Source organism: Podarcis erhardii (assembly GCF_964252035.2).
Source record: "Podarcis erhardii genome assembly, chromosome: Z".
Taxonomy (NCBI): domain Eukaryota; kingdom Metazoa; phylum Chordata; class Lepidosauria; order Squamata; family Lacertidae; genus Podarcis; species Podarcis erhardii.
This window is the reverse complement of record NC_138504.1, coordinates 49,194,997-49,219,974: the sequence shown is the minus strand read 5'-3', so window position 1 is coordinate 49,219,974 and position 24,978 is coordinate 49,194,997. Positions and strand designations below refer to the sequence as shown.

General features: G+C 48.4%; 1 protein-coding gene across 8 annotated transcripts in view; it reads right to left on the bottom strand.

Annotated features, from left to right (window-relative positions):
* The window catches only part of DAB2IP (DAB2 interacting protein), a 309,499-nt gene that overhangs the window by 56,063 nt on the left and 228,458 nt on the right, over window positions 1-24,978 (bottom strand). For all 8 annotated transcript variants that reach the window (XM_081847484.1, XM_081847482.1, XM_081847485.1 and 5 more), the window contains 2 exons: window positions 6,216-6,369; window positions 1,171-1,269 (listed from right to left, as the gene is read on the bottom strand). In XM_081847484.1, coding sequence (XP_081703610.1) covers window positions 1,171-1,269; window positions 6,216-6,369 — 253 coding nt within the window. The remainder of the gene's footprint in view (window positions 1-1,170; window positions 1,270-6,215; window positions 6,370-24,978) is intronic.

Sequence of the window (24,978 nt, the reverse complement as noted above, 5' to 3'; positions counted from 1 at the left end):
TTAAAAAAGAACAAGAGGAAGTAATCTACGGGACCACCTCTCCTGGTATGCCCCGCAGAGGACCTTAAGGTCCACAAATAACAACACTTTGGAAGTCCTGAGCCCCAAGGAGGTCAGATTGGCCTCACCCAGGGCCAGGGCCTTTTCAGCTCTGGCCCCGGCCTGGTGGAACGCCCTACCGCAGGAGATCAGGGCCCTGCAGGAATTGACATCTTTTCGCAGGGCCTGCAAGGTGGAGCTGTTCTGCCTGGCCTTTGGGCTGGACTCAGTCTAACCCCCCACTCATTTTTATTTTTATTTTTTGGTGGAACCCTTCATACGGGATTTAGTATATAAATTTCCCCTCAGCTCTTTTTGCTGGTCCATGTAGGATCAGCATGGATAGTTTTGCCCCGCTGAATATTTGACATTTTCTCCCCTTATGGCTTTGATCTATAGGCTACAACTAAAATGAGGCTGCATTTTAAGCTGCATTTTAAACTGTACGTATTCTAACTTATATTTTAATCAACTGGTTTTTTGTTTTTTAAAATGTTTTTACTGTATTTATATTCAGTGTTAGCAACCCTGAGCCCGGTCTTAGCTGGGGAGGGCGGGGTATATATAAATATTATTGTTGTTGTTGTTATATGCCTGCAGCCTGCACTACTCTTGGCAGTTATTTTATGAGGAAGTGGATTGGTTCTGCTATCTATGGACACGTACCTGGGAATAAGAGCATAAAAGAGCCCTGAGGCTGGAGTGGCCAGCCAGACGCCTCTTGTGAAGCCTAAAAGAAGGTCCTGAGTGCAACAGCAACTCTGCCCACCTGCAATTCCCAGCAACTAACATTCAGGGGCAGACTGCCTGCAACTATGGAAGTGTAGCACAGCCACCAACTGAGGTCCAGGGTACCTGAGATACTGCCTGAACTTGAGTATCACTCATTCACTAAGGTCATTCACAGGAGCGTCATTGTTCACTCCCCTAGTTGGCAAGACTCATTTGACAGCAACAAGAAACAGGAGTTTTATGGTGTCCTCGGCCCAGTCCTGTGGAACTCTCTGCCACTGGAGATTCCGCAGGATTGCCCAATCCTCTTTCAAAGCCAAGCAAGTTGATGACCACCACTGTGTCCTTAAGTTCTACAGTTTAACTATGTGCTGCGTGAAGCTGCTGCTTAGCTGGTACCTTGTTCGGGTGCACAGCACGGCGCAGATTCTCCATCCACTTGTCCCGCTCTGCTGCAGAGCGGCAGGAAAAGCATTTGCTCCCGGATGACGTCGTCACCTGGAAGAGAGGAAAGAAGAGAGAGTTTCTTGCAAGCTGACCCAACCTTAGGAGCCACGTATCTCTGCGCCATGTGCCATCCTTGTAAGACCCTGCCCTACATTGTCCTTAAAAAAATAAAAAAATAAAAATTAAATGTTACAGAAAAAATGAATAGAACAAAAGAAATAGAAACAATAAATAACCATACATAAAAACATTTTATCTACACAATTTTCCAGAATGCAAACTAGAAAAGAAGAAAGGCAAAAGATAAAAGAAAGAAACAAGAAAAAAATGAAAAGAAAAAATACTTTTCATAATCAATTATTCCAAATTCATACTTCAAACATTACAATATTTAAATCCTAGTTAAAATATTATAAAAGACTTCCACCGCATTCACCACACGTCTCTTGGTTATCTATTTCACCTTTACATCTGTTCTTCAGTCACTTCCTTTCCTTAAATTCTTTCATAGTCCATCTAATCTTTGTATTCTCTGTACTGTATTCTTCACAAGGTTAGTCTAAGCCCAGCCAAACTTTCATGTTTGATCCCTGTTTGTGTAAATATTCATTTAAGCATTCCCATCGTTTCTGTACCATAGTTTTAGATTTATGCCTTATTATATCCGTCAATTTTGCTAACTCCAGATACTCACATAGTTTACTTAACCATAGTTTACTTAACCTACATTGTCCTATGTTGAGAAGTGGATGAGCCTAGATGGCCCTGCTAATTATACCATCACAACTCAGAACTGCCCTAATGTATTGAAGCACAATTCATAGGGTCCAGCAACAACCAGCCAGGTGCTTCTCGGAAGCTCAGAAGGAAGGAATAAAGGGGACAACTCTCTCTTGTTGTTTGCCTGTAGCATCAGGGGTAGAATGCCTCTGGCTGGAGAGGCTCTGCTCTCACAGGGAATGATTAACTCCCCAGTATGCTTGTGATAAGAGAGCTAGATGGACTTTTGGTCGGATGCATCAGAAGGGAGTTGCTTCCCTGGATGTGTATTTTAATGAGTGTGTATAACTTTACCAGTGCTTATCTTACATTTTGCCTGCTATTTTGTTAATGTTGTTAATATCGTTTTATAGATTATTAATGCTGTATTGATTTGTCAACCATACAACATGACTTTTGCTTTAATTCTGACGCTTAGTTTATTTCTTCAGTTGTTGCTTTGTTAACAGTGTTTTATGGCTTGTAATTGCTTCACTGATGATTTGTTAATTATTCCATATGATTTATGCTGTGTTTGTGATGTTCTGTTATGCTCTGCCATGCTACTGTTAGCTATTGTTTGTAAGCCACTTTGGGATTTCTCAGAATGAATAGCGGCACGGGAATACAATAAATCAAATCAAATATCAAACCACTGCATGTCCCAGCTTGGGGAAAGGAAGCAGACAGCTGATCAGATGGTTAATGGAGTCAGGTTCTGGGGTCATGATGTAGCAAATCATGAGGCTGGCACAAAAGGAGAGCTGGTGGGAACCTGAGAACAAGACCCCCAAACCCAAATGGCCAATGTGTGGCCAGTGAGTGAGTGAATAAATGAACAAACGAGCTGTGAGGTGCATTAAGGCTGGGTGAATTAATGTCTGAGGGTCTTGCAGTGATTTCATAACTGAGGGTTGTGGATCTGGGCCTGAGTCTCCCCAGTCCTAGCTGGACACTCTAACCCAGGTGTGGGGAACCTCAGGCCCCAGGGCCCCAAGTGCAGCCCTCCTGCTCTGTCTACCTGGAACTCGAGTCTCCTCATGGGCCCCTTTGAACTTTTCATGCCTGGCTGGATTGGGTCCATTAAAGCTTCTGGGGATGGAGGACAGAGAGGGGTGACTAGCAGGGAAACGGCATCTATCGCCCCACCCACTATTGCCTCTGGCCCCACCTACCCCTGGCAGGTGGCCCCAGGAAGGCTGCCCATCCTATCATCACAAGAAATGCTCTAACCAGCCAACAACAGTATACAAAAAAGAAGTGTAGATGAGGGGAAGCCGCACACACAAAATACATACAGAGATGAAAATAGTACCTTGCCCAAAAATTCACCTTTAAAATCACAATTTGATGTGGGAATGTGGCAGGTGGCACTTAAGCCAGGGGGAAAGAAATAGTGGGGGAGAAACAGAAATATAAATTGATCCCTGCACGGGTTGGGCTAGATGACCCTCGGGTTCCCTTCCAACCCTGCAATTCTATGACTCTTGGGTGTACAATGGAAAATCTGAAACAACACCACAGGAGGGGAGCTCTTTCACATGCCCAGGCACCACATAGATTAGGCACATTATGCAATGGGCAGGGAAGCACCAATAAAATGTATACTGTAATGAAGCCCAGGCTGTTATGTGTGTTTTATTTATTAATAAAAGTTTTTTTTAAAAAAAAATATACAGGTATTAGTTTTCCAGGCCAAAATTCAATTAGTGCAGTGAGGAGGGAGGAAATCATTAGTTTCTCAAATCTAACTCATTTTGCCTCATTATCCTTGTTCCATGGGTGGGTGGCTCTTCCTAAAGGAGGCGAAATCACTCTGCAATTTTTGCTTCCCGCCTGAAACGAAAGCAAGGTAGAGAGGAAGTCTGGAAGGTGTTTCTGCTGCAAGCCAAGCGCCTTATTGAAATGCAGAGCCCAGCCTCTCTCAAGGACAGTCGTGAGGGTGGCATGGAGAAGCAAGAGGCAGGGAGGCGCTAAGGGCAGTGTTGACATTATGCTTGTGATACCAGGGCGGGGGAGAGCTGTGGCGAAGCAGCGAAGCACCTGCTTGGCATGCAGAAGGAACCCGGTGTAATCCCCAGGTCTGGGAAAGACCCCTGCCTGCGACCCAGGAGACCCAGATAGGTCAAGGGCTCGTCTTGGTGGAAGGAAGGCAGGGTTTTTCAGCCGTAACTCAATGGAAATCAGTTCCGGCACCTCTCAGGTGAGCACCATTGCCATTGTAAGAAAACAAGGGAGGCGGTAAAGATGAGTTCCACCACCTCTTTTTCTAGAAAAATAGTACTGGTGGGAGGAGGCGACTTCATTGGATGCTGCTACATCAGCCTGTTACTTGGAAGCACAAGGGCTCAAATCTTGGTCCATTTTGTGGGTGACAACCATAGCTGAATGGTATACAGAAGATGCTTTTAATGCAGATGGGCCCCAAGGTACAATTCCCCACTGGCATCTCCAGGTAGGCAAAGGTAAAGGGACCCCTGACCATTAGGTCCAGTCGTGGCCGACTCTGGGCTTGTGGCGCTCATCTCGCTTTATTGGCCAAGGGAGCCGGCGTACAGCTTCTGGGTCATGTGGCCAGCATGACTAAGCCGCTTCTGGTGAACCAGAGCAGCGCACAGAAACGCCGTTTACCTTCCCGCCGGAGCGGTACCTATTTATCTACTTGCACTTTGATGTGCTTTTGAACTGCTAGGTTGGCAGGAGCAGGGACAGAGCAACGGGAGCTCGCAGGGATTCGAACCGCCGACCTTGTGATCGGCAAGTCCTAGGCTCTGTGGTTTAACCCACAGCGCCACCCGCGTCCCTGCATCTCCAGTTAGGGCTGGGTAAAGACTGTTCTGAAATGCTGGAGAGCTATTGCTTCCAGCCAGTATAAGCAAAACAGACAGAGGGATCAATGTTTGACTTCCTGTCTTCCTGTGGAGCAATGCGCTCACCTCTGGAGGTGGCAGGGGGCAGCAGGAGGCCGGGAGTGATGGGAGGGAAGGCTGGAGGCTGCTGTGTGTCCTCATAAGTCAGGGCAAGCTTGTGGATGGAAAGAGCAGGCAGAAATCCTGCACACAGTTTCTGCAACCCAGATAAATTATGCAAACGGAGGCATCTGCATGGATGCGTTTTGCAAAGTTCGGAGGACAGCGGAAGGTGCAGTGCGACAAAGCTCTGCAACTGGACCTTACCTCGGAAAAGAGTTCTGCTCACTGCACCCTCCCATCACCACAAAGCTTCCCCCCCCCCCACGCAGCCACAAACACGCACTTTGAGCCAAACAGTCAGACGGCCTGCGCCCTCCCGGTGTTGCATGTGCAATCAAGGAGATGCCAGGGCTTGAACCTGGGACCTTCCGTATGCAAAGCAGATTCTCTGTCCCTCCACAGTCCCTCACCATACTGAATCAGACCACTGGCCAATCTAGGCCTACACTGCCTGCACTGACAGGCAGCAGCAGCCTACCTGGAGATACTGGTGGTTGAACGCAGGGCCTTCTGCAAGCAAGCCTGATGAGCTATGGCCTCGGGTCAGACCATTTCTCCACCTAGCTCAGTCTTGGGGGTCAAAGGGCACATGTCGAAGACAGGCACCCAATTTCACCCTGGTGTGATAGAATCACGTCTCTGCCCTCAAGGCAGGGAAAGCGCAGCAGCAAGATGTCCCTCCGGCCCCACTCTCGCCGATCCTCAGAACAATTCCTGCCACTCCCATCCTGCCCAGATGCCTTTGGTGTGTCAGGTTAACTTTGCTGTTCCTCCCCATGAGGTTGTTTTCCAGGACGTCAGTTCAATTTTGTCTATTCCTGATGCTTTTCCTTGAGTGTAAGACCATCAACCGCGGATGAGGGGGGCACTGTGGGTTAAACCACAGAGCATAGGACTTGCCAATTGGAAGGTCAGCAGTTCGAATCCCCACAACGGGGTGAGCTCCCATTGCTTAAGGGAAATGTACAAGTCTGCAAGGGCAGGGACTGTCTTGTTCTGATTCTATGCAAGCCGCCCAGGCAGGCTTTTCGGATGGAAAGTGGGGTACACCCCCCCCCGGCCCCATGATAAAACAAGCAATACATAAGTGATTGTCATGGCTCAAAATGAACATAAAAGCAACCCTGTTGGGACAGGCCAAAGGTCCGCCAAGTCGAACCTCCTGCTTCCCACAGGGGTCAAACTCTCAGGGAGCGCACACCCACCCACCTCGAAAGCAGGGCATCTGGCCAGCTGCCGTCCTGGATGTCAATGAGTGCACCTTACCTCGAAGCAGAAATCCTGCCCCAGGATGCTGCTATGAACAGGCTTAATGACCACTTCTTCCTCCATGCTGAGATCCAGGGCCTCCACAGCGCTACTTGGACTGAGCAGTGACTCGTGGGAGCGAGATTCCTTCAGCCTGGGCATTAGATGGGATCTGGAGGGAGAGGAAGGCAAGAACAGTGAGGATCAGAGCCACGCCCTTCCAGCACCACGGAAAGGACCAAGCACCGCTTTCCACAATAGCCCTTGAAAAAAGAAGTGTCGGATTGGACCAACAGCACACCTGGATTGTATTTAGGAATGTAACAACCTGTGTCACTATTTATTTATCAAATTTCTATACTGCCCATCATCCGAGGGTCAGTTTACAATACCAAAACACAAAAACACGTACCGTACATTGTACCTGATCAGACCATTGGCCCCATCCTGCTCAGTATTGTTTACCCCAGGCTTCCCTAACCTCGGCCCTCCAGATGTTTTGAGACTACAATTCCCATCATCCCTGACCCTGCTAGCTAGGGATCATGGGAGTTGTAGGCCAAAAACATCTGGAGGGCCAAGGTTGAGGAAGCTTGGTTTACCCTGACGGGCAGTAGCTCAATATTGTCCACCAGGCTCTCCTGGATTTCCAGCAGGGGGTCTCTGCCTGCCCCACCTGGAGAGGCTAGCGGGGCTCAAACCGGCGACCTTCCCTGATCTACAGCCCTTCCCACCCATACAGGTCCCCAAAGTCGCTCACAAGCATAATAAAACAAGATAAAACAATAGGATTGGGTTAAAAACCAATAAAGAAGAGCAACAAGCAATCAGCACCATTGCAAACCAAGACTCTGAGGATCAGAGATTTTAAATAGAGTAGAGATTTTAAATAGAAGCCTGCTAACACATTAAATAGAAGCCTGCTAACTCAAAAAAAAGCTCAACAACTTTGGTTGGCCCTCGTGGCTCTTCACTTCACCAAATCTGGCCCTCTTTGAAAAAAAGTTTGGACACCACTGTATCTAATGAAACACGTTGGCTATACAGTGGATGCTCGGGTTGTGAATGTGATCCATGCGGGATGCATGTTCGCAACCCGCAGCATTCACAACCCGCAGCAGCGCGTCTGCGCACACACGGGTCACAATTTGACGCTTCTGCGCATGCGAGACCGACAAAAGCCGGAACTAACCCGTTCCGGTACTTCCGGGTTTCGGCAGGTGAGTAACCTGAAAAAAACGCAACCTGAAGCGGCTGTAACCCGAGGTCTGACTGTATTAAGGGCTTGAGAGAGCACCTTGGTGGGGCTGTATGGGGTTTGCAGGTCACAAACTAGGGTGGCTCACGGTGCACCCTTGCATTTAAGCATTAGCCAGGTAGCCACAGGTAACTCAGAATTGCATATGTGCAGGTGAGTGAGCACACAGAGAAGGGAAGAGCGCTACGTCCTCTCTGGCAGCAGGAAGGTGTGTGCGCTCCGCTGGGCTAGCAAACATGTTTGCAGGCTACTAACCTTCTTGGGCTCATGGTCAAGGCTGACTGAATGGGACCTTTGGTCGTGCGAGATCAAGCAGGGAATTCAGGGAAAGAAAAGGCAGATTTGAGAGGATCGGCAACAGCTGGTAGGAACTCCCTCCAGAGAGAGGTGTGTCGGGCACCTTGATTATTCAGCTTCCGGCAAATGCCTTTTGACACTTGAGGAGTGCATATTTTTTAGAACACACCTTATTTTTTGTGATTGTAGGCTGTTTTAAACAGTTTCTAATGCTGTGTTTTAGTGCTGCAACCTGCCCCTTGACCTTAAGATAAAGTGCGGGTAATTAATAATGATAATAATTTTATATTCTTGGGTTTGAATGAAAATCTGCTCAAGATTGTTGTGTGATCCTTTCCCGCCCACAGACAAGGAAAGGAAGCTGCTCCAGAACATTTCCCGCCCCTCATTTCTTTGGACAATGATGGGAATAATTTTAAGTCAGCAACAACAATGCAGCACAGACAGAAAGGGCATTGTTGAGGTCCCAGAGCAGCTTAAAAGAAAACAAATACTCGGGGTGTCTTGGAAAAGAGCAAAGACGCAGGATAAATGAAAACCTCCCTGCAGATAGTGACAAAAGCCAGTGTAGATTTTCACAACCATCTGTTTCCCCCTCATCCCTCCCTTGGATCATTGGAATGGGTTGTAAACTTGAAATTAGGGCTCCAGGGATGATGCAGGAAGTTGAAGGCACCCCATAAGGAGGAAGGGAACACCCGGCAAGAACAGAACTTTATGGAAGAGCTATAACTCAGTGGTGGAACACCTGTTTTGCATGCAGAAGGTCCCATACACACAAAATTAAGATGCCAAGTACCATCATCACATCTGCGTTCCTATTTTCTTATTCCCCAAATGTCTATTCTATTCTATTCTATTCTATTCTATTCTATTCTATTCTATTCTATTCTATTCTATTCTATTCTAGTATTGCATTGCATTGCATTGCATTGCATTGCATTGCATTGCATTGCATTGCATTGCATCGCATCGCATCGCATCGCATCGCATTTCCACCCCACCTTTTTTCTGAAGCTGATATATGTTAGGTAAAGGTAAAGGTAAAGGGACCCCTGACCATTAAGTTCAGTTATGACCGACTCTGGGGTTGCAGTGCTCATCTCACTTTACTGGCCGAGGGAGCCGGCATACAGCTTCCGGGTCATGTGGCCAGCATGACTAAGCCGCTTCTGGCGAACCAGAGCAGCGCACGGAAACGCCGTTTGAGGTGCTTTTGAACTGCTAGGTTGGCAAGAGCGGGGACCGAGCAATGGGAGCTCACACCATCGTGGGGATTCAAACCGCCGACCTTCTGATCGGCAAGTCATAGGCTCTGTGGTTTAACCCACAGCACCACCCGCGTCCCTATATGTTAGGTACTTCCTCTCATTTAATCCCCACAGCAACCCTGTGAGGTAGGTTACGCTGAGAGGCAGCGACTGGCCCCCAAGGCCCTACAGTCAGCTTCCCAGCTGAGTGGAGATTTGAACCCTCGTCTCCCAGGTCCTAATCCAACGCTCTAACCACCACACCACACTGGATCTCTCTTCCAGATGGGAAACCCTTTCAATAAGAAAGCCAGTGTGGGAGCCAGTGTGGTGTAGTGGTTAAGAGCAGTAGACTCATAATCTGGGGAACCGGGTTCGCGTCTCCGCTCCTCCACATGCAGCTGCTGGGTGACCTTGGGCCAGTCACACTTCTTTGAAGTCTCTCAGCCCCATTCACCTCACAGAGTGTTTGTTGTGCGGGAGGAAGGGAAAGGAGAATGTTAGCCGCTTTGAGACTCCTTCGGGTAGTGATAAAGCGGGATATCAAATCCAAACTCAAATCCAAACTTGCTTGCAAAGTATAGGTCTCTGCTGAAAGGGATTTACAATCCAGAAACTGATGTGGGGACACAATGGAAACGGGACACAATGGAAACGGAAGAAGCATGGAGGCTTGGGATGTTGTGTTGTGTGGAGGGAGAGGTAGAAGAAGCTTCTGCGTCTATAGAAGTCCCAAGTTCTTAGGTTGGGCTAAAGTATGGCTCTCCTAGGGTGAAACTGGGCAACGCTTCTTCATCAGATGATCAACTCTATTATTTAAACTGGGTACTGAGCAATCATTAAATATTATCATTATTATTAATTGCATTTATATCCAACCTCTTCCCCTCCAAGGAGCTCAAGGCAGCTTACATGGTCCTCCCCCTCCTCAGTTTAATTCTCACAACCACCCTGTGAGGTAGGCTGGGCTGAGAAGCCAGCTCAAGGTCACACCAGAGAACTTCATGGCCCAACAGGGATTTGAACCCTGGTCTCCTATGTCCTAGTCAGAAATGCTAACCACTACACCATTCTGGATCGTGACGCCTCTCTATTGTACATGCAGAAGGGAAAGGAGATAGCTCCCTGGCCCCAGGGAGCCTACAGTTTAAAGGCTGACAGCTCAGACACCGGGAGCTGACGATTTGAGTGTGGAAGGTCCCCCCCCCAAAAAAAATTCAATTCTCAGCAAGTCTGGGGAAGGGCTGGCAAAGACCAACATACCTTAAATTCCATGGAAGGCTACAGCTCAGTGGCAGAGCCCATGTTTGCCTACAGAAGGTCCCAGCCCCAATTTCTAAAATCCCCTGCCTGAAAAACCCCAGGGAATATCTGCTGTTAGTGTCCGTGCAGGCAGCTACCAACGCTCCAAAAGGCCTTTGCAGGAGAGGCGCAAAGGGGTTAAGCTTTTGGGGATGCTGCTTTCTCCGGAACAGAGATCAGTCCTGTCCCCCCCTCCCCTCCCCAAGCCTCACCAAAAGGGACTTCCATCACCGCCCCATCACCGCCTCGCAGCTGTGGCCTGGCATGGAACATCTGCTGCGGGAGAAGTCAGGCGCGAGCTGGGCACCTCCTATTCTGTGCCGAAAAAGCTTGAGAAAAGGAAAAACTGAACGGGGGGGGGGGTCTCTCCCACTGCTCCCAACCACCTGGTTCCCCCCTCCTCGCCCATCCCACCTCCTTTCCCCTCCTCTGGCCCCCGCTCAGCATCGCCAAAGCAGCAGAGGCACACAAACACACACTGTGAGCTTTGAGCTTGATCTGGCTCCCGCGGCTGCTGATTGGCTGCTCTGTAGCTGGGGAAGGGAGCCACAGCTGCCGAAAATGTCAACATCCGTGCGCTTGTGAGCAAGCAAATGAGCACCCGCTGCGCACTGTGAGGAACGCGGAGGAGCGGTGCCATGGACCCCGCAGTTTAGGGCCTGGGACAAGTGGTGAGGTGGTGTCAGATTGGTGGTCCAAAGAGATCTCCCCAAAAGCAGATAGATGTAAGAAGAGCCTGGCTGCTGGATCATGCCCGTGGCCCACCTCACCCAGGATCCTGTTCTCACAGCGGCCAACCAGATCATCCAGTTGTAAACTTAGGACCCCCAAAGAGTCCTCTAGTCCAACCCCTGCAATGCAGGAGTCACAGAAAATAAATCACTAACAGGTGGCCATCCAACCTCCGTGTCAAAACCTCCAGGACGTTTCTGAGCACAATTCAAAGTGTTGGTGCTGACCTTTAAAGCCCTAAATGGCCTCGGTCTAGTATATCTGAAGGAGCGTCTCTACCCCCATCGTTCTGCCCGGACACTGAGGTCCAGCATGGAGGGCCTTTCGTCGATACCCTCCCTACAAGAAATGAGGTTACAGGGAACCAGGCAGAGGGCCTTCTCGGTAGTGGCGCCCACCCTGTGGAACGCCCTCCCACTAGATGTCAAAGAGAAGAACAACTACCAGACTTTTAGAAGACATCTGAAGGCAGCCCTGTTTAGGGAAGCTTTTAATGTTTGATGCATTACTGTATTTTAATGTTTTGCTGGAAGCTGCCCAGAATGGCTGGGGAAACCCAGCCAGATGGACGGGGTATAAATAATAAATTATTATTATCATTATTATTATTACTCCAAGGAAGGAGAGCCCACAACTGCAGGCAGTCTGCTCCATGGGCTTGTGGGAAAATCTCAAGCGGAACCTGAGCGCAACGAGACCCCTTCCCTCCTCTGGCTTCCAGCAACTGGTGTCCAGGCAGAGCAGAGCCCTCCTGGCTAGTGGACGTTGGTAGCCCCACTCCTCCATGATTTTGTCATCCAAGTTGGTCACCATCACGGCCTGCTTGAATCATAGAATCATAGAATCATAGAGTTGGAAGAGACCACAAGGGCCATCGAGTCCAACCCCCTGCCAAGCAGGAAACACCATCAGAGCACTCCTGACATATGGTTGTCAAGCCTCTGCTTAAAGACCCCCAAAGAAGGAGACTCCACCACACTCCTTGGCAGCAAATTCCACTGTCAAACAGCTCTTACTGTCAGGAAGTTCTTCCTAATGTTTAGGTGGAATCTTTTTTCTTGTAGTTTGGAACCATTGCTCCGTGTCCGCTTCTCTGGAGCAGCAGAAAACAACCTTTCTCCCTCCTCTATGTGACATCCTTTTATATATTTGAACATGGCTATCATATCACCCCTTAACCTCCTCTTCTCCAGGCTAAACATGCCCAGCTCCCTTAGCCGTTCTTCATAAGGCATCGTTTCCAGGCCTTTGACCATTTTGGTTGCCCTCCTCTGGACACGTTCCAGTTTGTCAGTGTCCTTCTTGAACTGTGGTGCCCAGAACTGGACACAGTACTCCAGGTGAGGTCTGACCAGAGCAGAATACAGTGGCACTATTACTTCCCTTGATCTAGATGCAATACTCCTATTGATGCAGCCCAGAATTGCATTGGCTTTTGTAGCTGCCGCGTCACACTGTTGGCTCATGTCAAGTTTGTGGTCAACCAAGACTCCTAGATCCTTTTCACATGTACTGCTCTCAAGCCAGGTGTCACCCATCTTGTATTTGTGCCTCTCATTTTTTTTGCCCAAGTGCAATACTTTACATTTCTCCCTGTTAAAATTCATCTTGTTTGTTTTGGCCCAGTTCTCTAATCTGTCAAGGTCGTTTTGAAGTGTGATCCTGTCCTCTGGTGTGTTAGCCACCCCTCCCAGTTTGGTGTCATCTGCAAATTTGATCAGGATGCCCTTGAGTCCATCATCCAAGTCGTTGATAAAGATGTTGAATAAGACCGGACCCAAGACAGAACCCTGTGGCACCCCACTAGTCACTCTTCTCCAGGATGAAGAGGAACCATTGATGAGCACCCTTTGGGTTCGGTCAGTCAGGGTTCTGCTTGGGGAGGGAGTCCCGCAGTTTTAATTAGGCGCTGAGTGAAGAAGTCATTCCTTTTATCTGTCCTGAATCTTACAACATTCAGCTTCATCGGATGTCCACAAAGTCTAGTGTCATATAAATTTAATAAACGGTAACAATGATTAAATAAATAAATTAAGTAATCCTCCAAAGTGAAGGGAGGGGGGCTTTACCTGGGCTTCATGGAAGGGTCCTATTTCCTAGCTCTAGAGCAGAGGTCAGCAATTTTTTTCAGCAGGGGACCGGTCCACTGTCCCTCAGACTTTGTGGGGGGCCGGACTATATTTTTTTTTTGGGGGGGGGGAATAATGAGTGAATTCCTATGCCCCATAAATAACCCAGAGATTAATTTTAAATAAAAGCACACATTCTACTCATGTAAAAACACGCTGGTTGCCGGACCGTCCGGAGGCCAGATTTAGAGGGCGACAGGGCCGGATCCAGCCCCCGGGCCTTAGGTTGCCTACCCATGCTCTAGACCAGACTTTCTCAACCTGTGGGTCGCCAGATGTTGTTGAACTACAACTCCCATCACCCCTAGCTAGCAAGACCAGATCTCAGGGATGATGGGAGTTGTAGTCCAACAACATCTGGGGACCCACAGGTTGAGAACCACTGCTCTAGGGCATTTACTTGCTATATGCTTGCTAACTATGCCGTTTGCTTGCGACTAAAACTGGAAACTGCATACACTGAGCGGTTCAAGTGAGAGCCTAGCCCAATGCTCCAGCCAACTGAAGGGCTGATTGGATGAATGGTTTATGCCCTCTAATTTTGCTACCAGCTCTTTAAGTTTCCAGGCTGCAAGCTGACCTGCTCCTTCCTCGCAGCCACAGAAGCCATGCCCCCCACTTCCCCTGGCGCTGGCACCAACAATTTCCTAGGGCTTAATGAGTGACTCAGAATCTTCCAGAAATGAAAAAGCAGAGCACCCCCTCTCCCCACGAGTTCAGCTCATGGAGGAGCGGAGGTTGCCAGCCAGTGGTCAGGAAAGCATAGGAGCACAGTCCTACCCATGTGTACTCAGGAGGAAGCAGGTGCAGGATTGTGGCCTTGTGCAGCAAGTTGGTGGGCTGATGGGAGGTGTTTAAGCAGAGCTCGGATGGCCACCTGCCAGTGGTTCTTTAGCTATGATTCCTGCATTGCAGGCGGCTGAACGAAATGATCTTTGGGGTTACATTCCAAATCTACAATTGTATGATTCTACAGTTTATATAGCCAAAGTGACATTAAGGTCCATGAATAACCATAGCTTAGAGGTCCCGGGCCCTAAGGAAGCCAGATTATCCTCCACCAGGGCCTTCTCAGTGATGGCTCCGATCTGGTGGAATGCTCTGTCCCTTGAGACTGGGGCCCTGCAGGATTTCACTTCCTTCCACAGGGACTGTAAGACAGAGCTATTCCACCTGGCTTTCAATTTGAACTTAGCTTGATCTTTTATTCTCCTTCCTTCCCTCCCCTTTTTATGAAGATTCCCCACTATGGGATCCCACAGCTAATTCTCTCCTGGTCTCCTCGCTGGGCTGGCCCAAATAGGACTAGTTTAGCCAGCTAGCCCTGGTGATCATCTAATGTTTACTGGATGGATTTCCCCCCTCAACTGATTTTTGAATTCTGAATTTTTTGTTAATCACGTTTTTATGCCGTTTTTTTGTTGCATCAATTAAGTGTTTTAAATTTGTTGTTAGCCGCCCTGAGCCCAGTTTTCTAAACCGGGAAGGGCAGGGTATAAATATTTATGTATGTATGTATATATGTATGTATGTATGTATGTCTGTTGTCACAATGAATATATTACTTCTAAAAGTATAAGACCAGTCTTCTGGACATGTGCAGAGCACCATCACAGGGATCCTCAGCTCAGATTCCTGCATTTGCAGGGGGTTGACTAGAGGACCCTTGAGGTCCCCACCAACTCTGCAATTCTATGGTCCAAAGCCTCTGCCCTGCCTGCAACAGCCCTTCCCCAATCCTGCATGATTACTCATAAAAGGAAAGCGCTCCGTCATAACCTAGAAACATCCATCCCTCCAAAGGCTGGAGACTTTCCCAGCAAATCAATCACTCAGCCCCATCCTGACACATCCGTTCTTCTCTCTGACTTCCTTCAAAGATTCGCTCTTGATAGATGACTCTACCTGAACCCAGAGACCAGAAAGAAGTGGTGGGATGCATCCTGCTCAGGTCTCAGGAGACCGCTTAGTTGCGACCTTCATGGGTTGCTGTGAAATGACCTGGTTGCCCTCTCCCTCTCTCTCTCCATAACAGCAAACAATTCCGCATGCTCTTTCAAAAGATGGATGCTAATACTTGCCAACTGTGTGGGAACACGGGGTTTAAACCAGTATTCCTGTGGATAAGAGCATAAGAAGAGCCTACTGGATCAGACCAAGGGCTCATCCAGTCCAGCATCCTCTTCTCATGGTGGCCAACCAATGAGAAACCTGCAGGCATGACATGAGCACAAGAGCAATCCTCTCTCCTCCTTCTCGCACCTGGTATTCAGAAGCCTTGCTGCCTCCAAGCCGTTGTGGCTTGCAGCCATCGACAGCCCTCTCCTCCATGAAACTGTCCAGTTGCTTTTGGTGACCAACACTGCCTCCTATGGAAGTGAGTTCCATAGTTAAACTATGCACTGAGTAAATACTTTCTTTTATCCATCCTGAATAATAATAATAATAATAATAATAATAATAATAATAATAATATAATATTAATTTATTATTTATACCCTGCCCATCTGGCTGGGCTTCCCCTGCCACTCTGGGCGGCTTCCAACAAAATATTAAAATACAGTAATGAATCAAACATTAAAAGATTCCCTAAACAGGGCTTCCTTCAGATGTCTTCTAAAAGTCTGGTAGTTGTTGTTCTCTTTGACATCTGGTGGGAGGGTGTTCCACAGGGAGGGCGCCACTACCGAGAAGGCACTCTGCCTGGTTCCCTGTAACTTGGCTTCTCGCAGCGAGGGAACTGCCAGAAGGCCCTCAGCACTGGACCTCAGTGTCCGAGCAGAACAATGGAGGTGGAGACGCTCCTTCAGATATACAGGACCGAGGCTGTTTAGGGCTTTAAAGGTGAACACCAACACTTTGAATTGTGCTCGGAAACATACTGGGAGCCAGTGTAGGTATTTCAAGACCAGTGTGATGTGGTCTCGGTGGCCGCTCCCAGTCACCAGTCTAGCTGCCGAATTCTGGATTAGTTGTAGTTTCTGGGTCACCTTCAAAGGTAGCCCCACATAGAGCGCATTGCAGTAATCCAAGAAAGAGATAACCAGAGCATGCACCACTCTGACGAGACAGTCTGTGGGCAGGGAGGGTCTCATCCTGCATACCAGAGGGAGCTGGTAGACAGCTGCCCTGAACACAGATTTGACCTGTGCCTCCATGGGCAGCTGTGAGTCCAGAATGACTCCCAGGCTGCACACCTGGTCCTTCAGGGTCACAGTTACCCCATTTAGGACCAGGGAGTCCTCCACACCTGCCCGCCTCCTGTCCCCCAAAAACAGTACTTCCAACTTCTATCGTATCACCTTTTTCTTGCCCTCCAGAATGAAAACCTTTCTTTGTAGGTGAGTAGCTTCATCCCCTTGCTCCTACCTCCTCTGTCAAAGGCAGTCTGCCTCTGCATGCCAGTCCTTGGGAATCACAGGTGGGGAGAGTTGGTGTTGCCCTCAGGCCAGGCTTTCCATGGGCATTTGGCTGGCCACTCTGAGGAGGGCTGGACTATGTGGAATTTTGGTCTGACCCAGAAGTTACTGTTCTAGGTAGGGCAGGTGCACACACCAACTTAGAATGCCCCTGGACTAGGGACTTATGTGAAACCAGAATGGGCCAATTCAATGCCAGCATCCTATGTACATGTTGTTGTTGTTGTTTAGTCGTTTAGTCGTGTTTGACTCTTCGTGACCCCGTGGACCAGAGCACGCCAGGCACTTCTGTCTTCCACCCTATGTACATAGGTACATACATAAAGCTAAAGGGACCTCTGAGCATTAGGTCCAGTCGCGGACAACTCTGGGGTTGCAAAGCTCATCTCGCTCTATAGGCCGAGGGAGCCGGCGTTTGTCCGCAGACAGCTTCCGGGTCATGTGGCCAGCATGACTAAGCCACAACTGGCGAACCAGAGCAGCGCACGGAAACACCGCTTACCTTCCTGCCAGAGTGGTACCTATTTATCTACTTGCACTTTGATGTGCTTTTGAACTGCTAGGTTGGCAGGAACAGGGACCGAGCAACGGGAGCTCACCCCGTCGCGGGGATTCGAACCGCCGACCTTACGATCGGCAAGCCCTAGGTTCAGTGGTTTAACCCACAGCACCACCCGCGTCCCTACAATTTATACACTGCTTGACTGTAAAAAGCCTCAAAGCAGTTTATGAAAAGATGAAACAATAAAAGTACCACTAAGAAAAATTAACAGCAATAACTTCAGACATTTCAAAAGTTAAAACAACAATAGACGAAAAACAGATTAAGACGTGCATTAACTTTCTGAACACCTGGGTAGGTTTGTCTAACAAAACTGTTTTTAGCAGGTGCTGTAAAGGGTACAGTGAAGGTGCCTGCTTCATCTCAAGAGGCAGAGAGTTCCAAAGCTCCCAGTTGCCATGTGCTCACTAAGTCTGGGCTGCTGGACATTGAGAGGCTATACATCTCAGCTAGGTTTGTCGTTTGTCCAGTTTTGGGCTTGCGTCTAAAGAAACCGAGCTTCCAGATCAGCGGTGAAGAACTATAAAATCCACAATGCTTGGAGACCTCTTTAGAGGGCTGAAATGCAGACACCCTGCCTCCAATCAAATTAGTCCACAAGGCTGCCGGGAAGACAAGGGTGAGGGCAGAGGGGCAGGAGTCATGGAAGATCTTTCAAAGAGCTACTCATCCGCTACATGTGTCTTGTGAAATCAGGCTAATGAACAGGATTTATGGCTTGGCAGTTACGATTCAGAAAAGCAACAGCCCCTGGGCTGAAGGCTGGGCTGGAGGGTGATGTCTATCAGCCATGGCAGCCCAATGGAACCCCTTTCCTCAGAGGCAGTCTACCCTGGAATACCACGTGAGGCAAAAACAGCAGGAGAAGGGCCCCAGACTCAATGCAGAAACATCTGGGAAGAGGTTGACACTACACAAAGTAGACTGCTGCCATCTTTCCAGGGAGAAGGGAACTCTCAGGGGTTTAACGGAGCAAAAGTGGCACTGACAAGCATTTTTATCTCCACTTTTCCCACGCAAGGTGGAAGCTTCAGCCAATGTTCAGCCTGACAGGCCTTGAACACAGCTGGGGTGCCAAAAGTTTGGGGGAGAGAAGGAGCCAAAAATGTGTCTTGTGAAACCGACTCTTAGAACTGCAAAGGAAAAACTGAGGCTGCAGAAAGGCCTTTGCTTTCGGACTCTCCCCATCCCACCACTCGGCTCTTTTTGCAGTAAGGTTCCTCCAGGTGCTCTCCTGCTCACTTGTGTGCTGGTAAAATGCAGCCACCCCACCACAGAAGCGCTGTGATAGAGGCAATGAATGAGAACTGCTCCAAGGTTGCATTTTGGCAGCATGTTATCTATGTGCTACTGTGCATCTGTAATTGCAGGGGCAAGGACAGGAAGTTGTGGACGCAGAGCACTCTGTAGAGAAGTTAGGAAGAAAAGGAAGGTTGAGGCTCAGTGGGGAGGGGGTAGTGGTTAGGGTGTTGGACCGGGATGTGGCAGAGGTCAGGGTTCAAATCCACACTTGGGGCAGTCTCTCAGCCTAGCCTACCTCACAGGGTTGTTGTTGTTGGAGGGGGTGAAATGAGGAGGGGGGAGCAGTGTGTGCACTACCTTGAGCTCCTTGTAGGAAACATGGGGTGTAAACATACCAAAACATGACAACTGATAATAGTATCTCTTTGACCACTGTGGGAAACGGGACATTGGGCTCGATGAGCCCTTGGCCTAAACTGACAGGCCTCTTCTGACACTCTTAAGCAAGGGTCAGCAAACTTTTTCAACAGGGGGCCGGTCCACTGTCCCTCAGACCTTGTGGGTGGCTGGACTATATTTTTTTTTGGGGGGGGGAATGAACAAATTCCTATGCCCCACAAATAACCCAGAGATGCATTTTAAATAAAAGGACACATTCTCCTCATGTAATAACACACTGATTTCTGGACTGTCCGCGGGCCGGATTTAGAAGGTGATTGGGCCGGATCCAGCCCCTGGGCCTTAGGTTGCCTACCCCTGCTCTTAAGCATTGAGAGGAGGCTGAAGCAGGGAATGCAACCTGCCCAGAAGCTGGGCAGAGCTGAGAGTTTTTCAAGCCCTGAGTCGCACAAGTGAGGGAAGCTGGAAGTCCCCATATTGATTGGAATTAACCAGGCACATCTTTGGCCACAGGGGCCTCAGGAGCAGCTAATTACGCCATTTCTCTGTGCGGCAGGCCTCCAGGCTGAGCTTCCTGCCAGTCTGCTGGCAGAGCCCGCTCATACCTTGGGGGTCTGCTCTTAGCTCGCACACCCACCCCTCGCCTTCCTAATTTGATTGCCAGTGCCCTGCGCTTCCCCAAGTCTCCTGGTGCCGTGTCCCACCCAACGGTTGAGCACACTGGGGATGTGATGGACCAGAAAGAAAGGGTCCATGTTCAATGCTGAAAGGCTGCTTGTCTGGAGCAGGGCTGCCGATTCCTAAACTGGTATGGCTGCTTGCGCATGCATGTCAACTAGAAGTATTAATACGCCCCACGTGTTACGCTTTGAAGAGAGAGGAAAGGCCTGGAATGCAAACTTTCAGAGGGATGCGCTGGATCCGCTTCGAAGCCTCTCACTCACCTTCCATGCCTTTTTTTTTTTTTTGGGTGGGTGGGGAGTTCCTGCCCTTTCTTTCTATGGGCCACCAATAAGCCAGCACTGCAAATACTAAGACAAACAGAAAAAACCTCCACGACTGGATTACGGTATCCAAATCAATGAGATCTGCATACTTTAGCATCAGAGAAGATGGCCCAGGAACTGCCAGGGATCTCCTCCACTTCTGAGGTTACCAGCTGCCTTACTTGCTCTGGGGTCCCCGGTGTGATGCTTGTGGGTGCCTCTCAAGTCCCCCTGTCCCTCCCAATTCACATTTATTTATTTAAGTGTGGGGTTGGGTGGCTGTTTTTTTTTAAGTTCAGTAGGACTGTAAGAATGCAGGAAGAGCCCGTTGGATCAGGCCAGTGGCCTCTCTAGTCCAGCATCCTGCTCTCACAGTGGTCAGCCAGATGTCAGTGGGAAACCAGGGAGCAGGATCTAACCACAAGAGCAATATTCTCCTGCCTGCAGATTCCAGCAATCAGGGGCATCACTGCCTCCAACTTCCGATTCAGAGAAGGCTCAGCTTTCAGGTCTTTCTTGACTGGGGAAGTGGGAGGGGTACATCCTTACTTATTTATATCACAGGCCTTGTATACTGTTTAATAATAATAAATTTCTAAGCTGTTTCCATAAAATATTCATTACAAAATAGCAATAAAATAAGACTTCTAAAAACAGGAGACAAAACCAAAATAGAGATAAAATAAAAACATTTTTAAAAACAAATGGTTTTTACATGTATGGGTCGCCTTGCCCAAACGAAACAGTTTTTGACAGGGTCTGAAAACAGTATAACAATGGCGCCTGCCTAATATCAATAGGCAGGGAGTTCCATATAACTTTCTGGTTTAAAATGCTAAGGTATAAACTACTATGCAACTCTCCCCTTCCGTAAACCCTGGCTAGTAGCCATTAAGAAGGACTTTCTTTCGCTGTCCTGAATCTTCCACGAGTCCAAGTGTTACAAGAGTGGGAGAAAACCTTTTCACTATCCACTTTCTCCACGCCCTGTAGAGTCTTACGAATGTCTATCATATAATCTCTTACCTGCCTTTTCTTCAATCTAAAAATTACCAAAGGCTGCAACCTTTTCTCATAGGGGAGTCCCTCCATCCCCTTTCTGAACCTTTTCCAACTCAACAATACCGTTTTTGAGGCGAGGTGTCTAGAATCGAACACAGCACCATTGACTCGTAGTACAACATTATGATATTGGCAGTTTTTAAATATTTAATTCCCTAGTATCAAATTAAATGCATGGAGGAAGAGAGGGCTACTGGTGCCTATTGATGGCTATGGGGAAGCTCCAGATTCAGGGGCAGTCTACCTTTAAATAACAGCTGTTGGGGAAAGAAAAGCAGGAGAAGGCTACTGCGCTCACATCACTTGGCTGGCCACTGCGGGGAAACAGGATGCTGAGTTGTTTGGGCCTTTGGCTGACTCAGCGGGGCTCAGCTCAGCGCAGTGAGTCAGGTGGAAACTGAGATGGGGAGGGATGCTCCACAGAGGGCAGATTGTACTTCCTCTCCTCTCTGCTCTGCTTTAAAAATAAAATATTTGCAGGCATGCAAAGAAAATGTTTTGATTTGGGAAATCAGAGAAATGTCGCTCAGACAGTGCAAGAGAGCCCCCAGGTTGGGGAGGGGGAATCGGCTCATCCACCTCAGTGGATGTCAGCAGAGGTCAGAAGACACCCCACCCTGTGTCCTTTGCCATCCCACCTGAGGCAAAAGAGCAGGAAGCGAAGGAAGTGGCCTGCAATGCATTGTGTGGTGACCCCACTGTCCAAAGACAAGACGTGGGCCCTTTGGCGTGAAACTCTCCGTGCTTGTTCACTTGCTAAATGCAACGCACCTTCCAGGCATTGCTCCACTTCTGCACACCATTCCCTGTCCTACCGATGTTTTGTGACTCTTCCCTCTTTGCAAACATTGCTATAGAGCTCAGCGGGTGCGAAAAAAGTGACCGGTGGGAAGTCTGCATGGTCCTAAGGAAATCTCAGAAGCCACACAGTTGGGAGAAGTTACAGATAGGTAGCCGTGTTGGTCTGCCATAGTCAAAACAAAACAAATTCCTTCCAGTAGCACCTTAAAGACCAACTAAGTCAGTTCTTGGTATGAGCTTTCGTGTGCATGCACACTGAAGAAGTGTGCATGCACACGAAAGCTCATACCAAGAACTGACTTAGTTGGTCTTTAAGGTGCTACTGGAAGGAATTTGTTTAGTTGGGAGAAGGACACAGTTCAGTGGCAGAACACCTGCTCAGGGTGCAGAAGTCAATCTCTGCCACCTCCAAAGCATCAGGTAGGAGCTGAGGTGAAAGGAAGACCACCTGCTCCATTTACTGCCCCATAACCTTCCAAGTGCCATGGCACACTACTGCTGAGGTCCAAAGCAGCAGCAGCAGCAGCAGCAGCAGCAGCAGCAGCAGCAGCAGCAGCAGCAGCAGCAGTTTCCTGCATTGAAAAAAGTTCATCCAGCTGGATGGAAGCAAACCAAGAACAACTTGTGAAGAGGTGCAAAGGGTAGCCCCATCTCAGGATGGGAAGTTAAGAAGCATCTGTGCATTCAACCTGTCACTTGGATGCAAGAGAGGCACAGCTGAATCCCCAAGGAGAAGACGGCACAGTTGGAAGAACAGAGAATCTCACACAGGAACACAACAGGCAAACTCATTGCAGTTGAACAGATAAAGGCTTCTAGGAGGCCGAAGTAACTTGCAAATATCCAAACACATCACACAAGCGGTTCTGTGACACAGCACGTTAAGAGTAGGCCCTGGAATTATCGCAACTATCTTCACAACGTCCCTGCAAAGGAGGCCGGTATTAGGCCAGGACTACAGACTGAGAGGATACGATGCAGCAACTTTGCTGAAAGGCAAGCTGCCTACATGTGGCTTTAGACAGTGCCTAGATGCTACTGGTAACTCCAGCATCCAACACCAAGAGTTCAGGGCAGAAGAATAAGCAAATAATCATGTGTATCTGAAGAAGTGTGCATGCACACGAAAGCTCATACCAAGAACTGACTTAGTTGGTCTTTAAGGTGCTACTGGAAGGAATTTGTTTTGTTTCAAATAATCAAAGTTCATCAGAATCAAACAAACCTGCCAGCCAGAAGCTGCAACCAAGCCAGAGCTTTGGTTTGTAAACTATGGCTTGCAAGCAACTTCCAGTTCATGCCTGCAGTGCCATTTGGATGTCTGAGCAAACCTGTGGTTGCTGCAAGTCTGGAAAGGAAGGGTAGAACCTGCAAGAGAGGGGAGGGAGGCAAGAGAAGGATCGTGCAAAGGCTTATGAAATGTTCTTGATCTTGGAGATCGGATATTGCGATGTCTGAATTAAGTCGGAGTTGATAGGCACTGGGCTGCATCTGCTAATTGCTCCAGATACTCATCGTCTCCTTAAGTGCAAAAGAGCTGTGACGGGTTAGACGGAAAGGGCAGGGAAACTGGGGCTCTCCAAGCTGAGCAGCCAGCATGGCCAATGACAATGGAAGACACAGTCAAAAGACATCTGGGTGGCCAGAGCATCCCCTCCCTCCGAATGCCAGGCCCAGGAGCCCACAACCAGGGGACAAAAGTGAGTGTCTTGCCTCGCTGTAGGCTGCTTCCCAGGAGCCAGAGTTCAAGAGTTAAACCAAGAAGTTGGAGGCAGCAATGCTTCTGAACACCAGCTCCTGAAAACCATGCGAGGACAGAGTGCTAGTCTTGTGCTCAAATCCTGCTTGCATCTGGTTGGCCACTGTGAGAAGAGAAAGCTGGACTAGCTGGGCCTTGATGGCTAGAAGCCAATTAATGAGATTGATCCTCCATGAATATTGCCTCATCTGCCTTTCACAGCCATCTAAGCTTAAATAGTGACTAATGTATATATTGTGGCAGTGAGTTCCTTAAGTCCATTAAGCACAGTGGAAGAAACCCTTTGGTCTGCTCCTGAATTCCCTGCAGCTCCTTTCACTGGTCAATTCTCCCCACCTCACTGACGGAGATAACTCCACCCGTGCTATTACTGTATCGCATCATTTTATCACCATCATTCTTTTTCCTGTCACTTAGCTGTCTTATAGGAGCACAAGGGGGCTCCTTCCTTTGGCCCAGAAGGTTGGCAGCTGCCTCTTCAGAACTGGTCATAAGAACCTAAGAAGAGCCTGCAGGATGAGGCCCACGGTCCAATCCTAAAGCTATCCAAGTTGTTGGCCATCACTGCCTCTTGGGGGAGCAAATACCATAGTTTTAACTGTGCATTGGGTCCATTTCGACGACAGTACATGAACAGAACCTGCCCATCCACCTCACCCTCAAGAAGACCCTTGACGAGCATCTCATTTCAAGTTAATTTCACAGCCATAATGGATTTTTCAGAAAGCATTTCTAGAACATATTTACTCTCCAACATCTTACTTCCTTTCGCATTTGGAATAACGCCCCTCCCTGCTCTCTTACACTTTCTATCTAATTCCCCAAGTCATCCCAATCCTTGAATAATTCCAGGTAGTTTCTTTTTTTTTTTTAATCAATAGCTGACAGACTTATCAAATTACTTCGGGGACCAACAAAGCAATTTTTAAACATTCATAAACCCTCGCAGAACAGTTTAAGTGTGCTGAATTTTAAGAGCAAAAAGGTGAGGGCTGAACAAAAATGATCAAGCAGGATTACGGTTTTGTAAACGAGAATTTAATTCATCATTAATGAATCATTTTGCAGTAGCTGGCTTGGTCCCCCACACTCCTAACCTGTTGCAAAAATGGGAGAGCAAGAGATGTGGAAAGCCCAGGTGGGAAAAGAAAGAGGGGCGGGGAGCGAGGAGAACATGCCCCAGCCCCGACCCGATTATTTCCTTGGAAGTCCCAGATGTCTAGAGGCTCCAGCATACAATAGTGTATTAATACAATCACAGAATTTTAGAGTTGGAAGGGACCTCTGAGGGTCATCTAGTCCAGCCCCTGAAGGTAGCCTTCATTCCTTCCTTCCTCTGTTCAGTGACTAATTAAGGCACCAAAGAGGGGCTGGTAGGCCAGGTAGGAAAGCTGCAGGGGCCTGCTATTCATGGCATGAGAAGCTCTACTGCAAAAGCATGAAGAGGGGCTGTGGCTCAAAGAACACACCAAGGGGGTTGCAGATTAGAAAGAGAGGAAATGTTTGCAGTCAGAGAGTCACATTCCATCAATCTCTTGAGGGCCACATGGCAGCTGTGGGGAGGGCCAGGGGCAAAAGCTGGT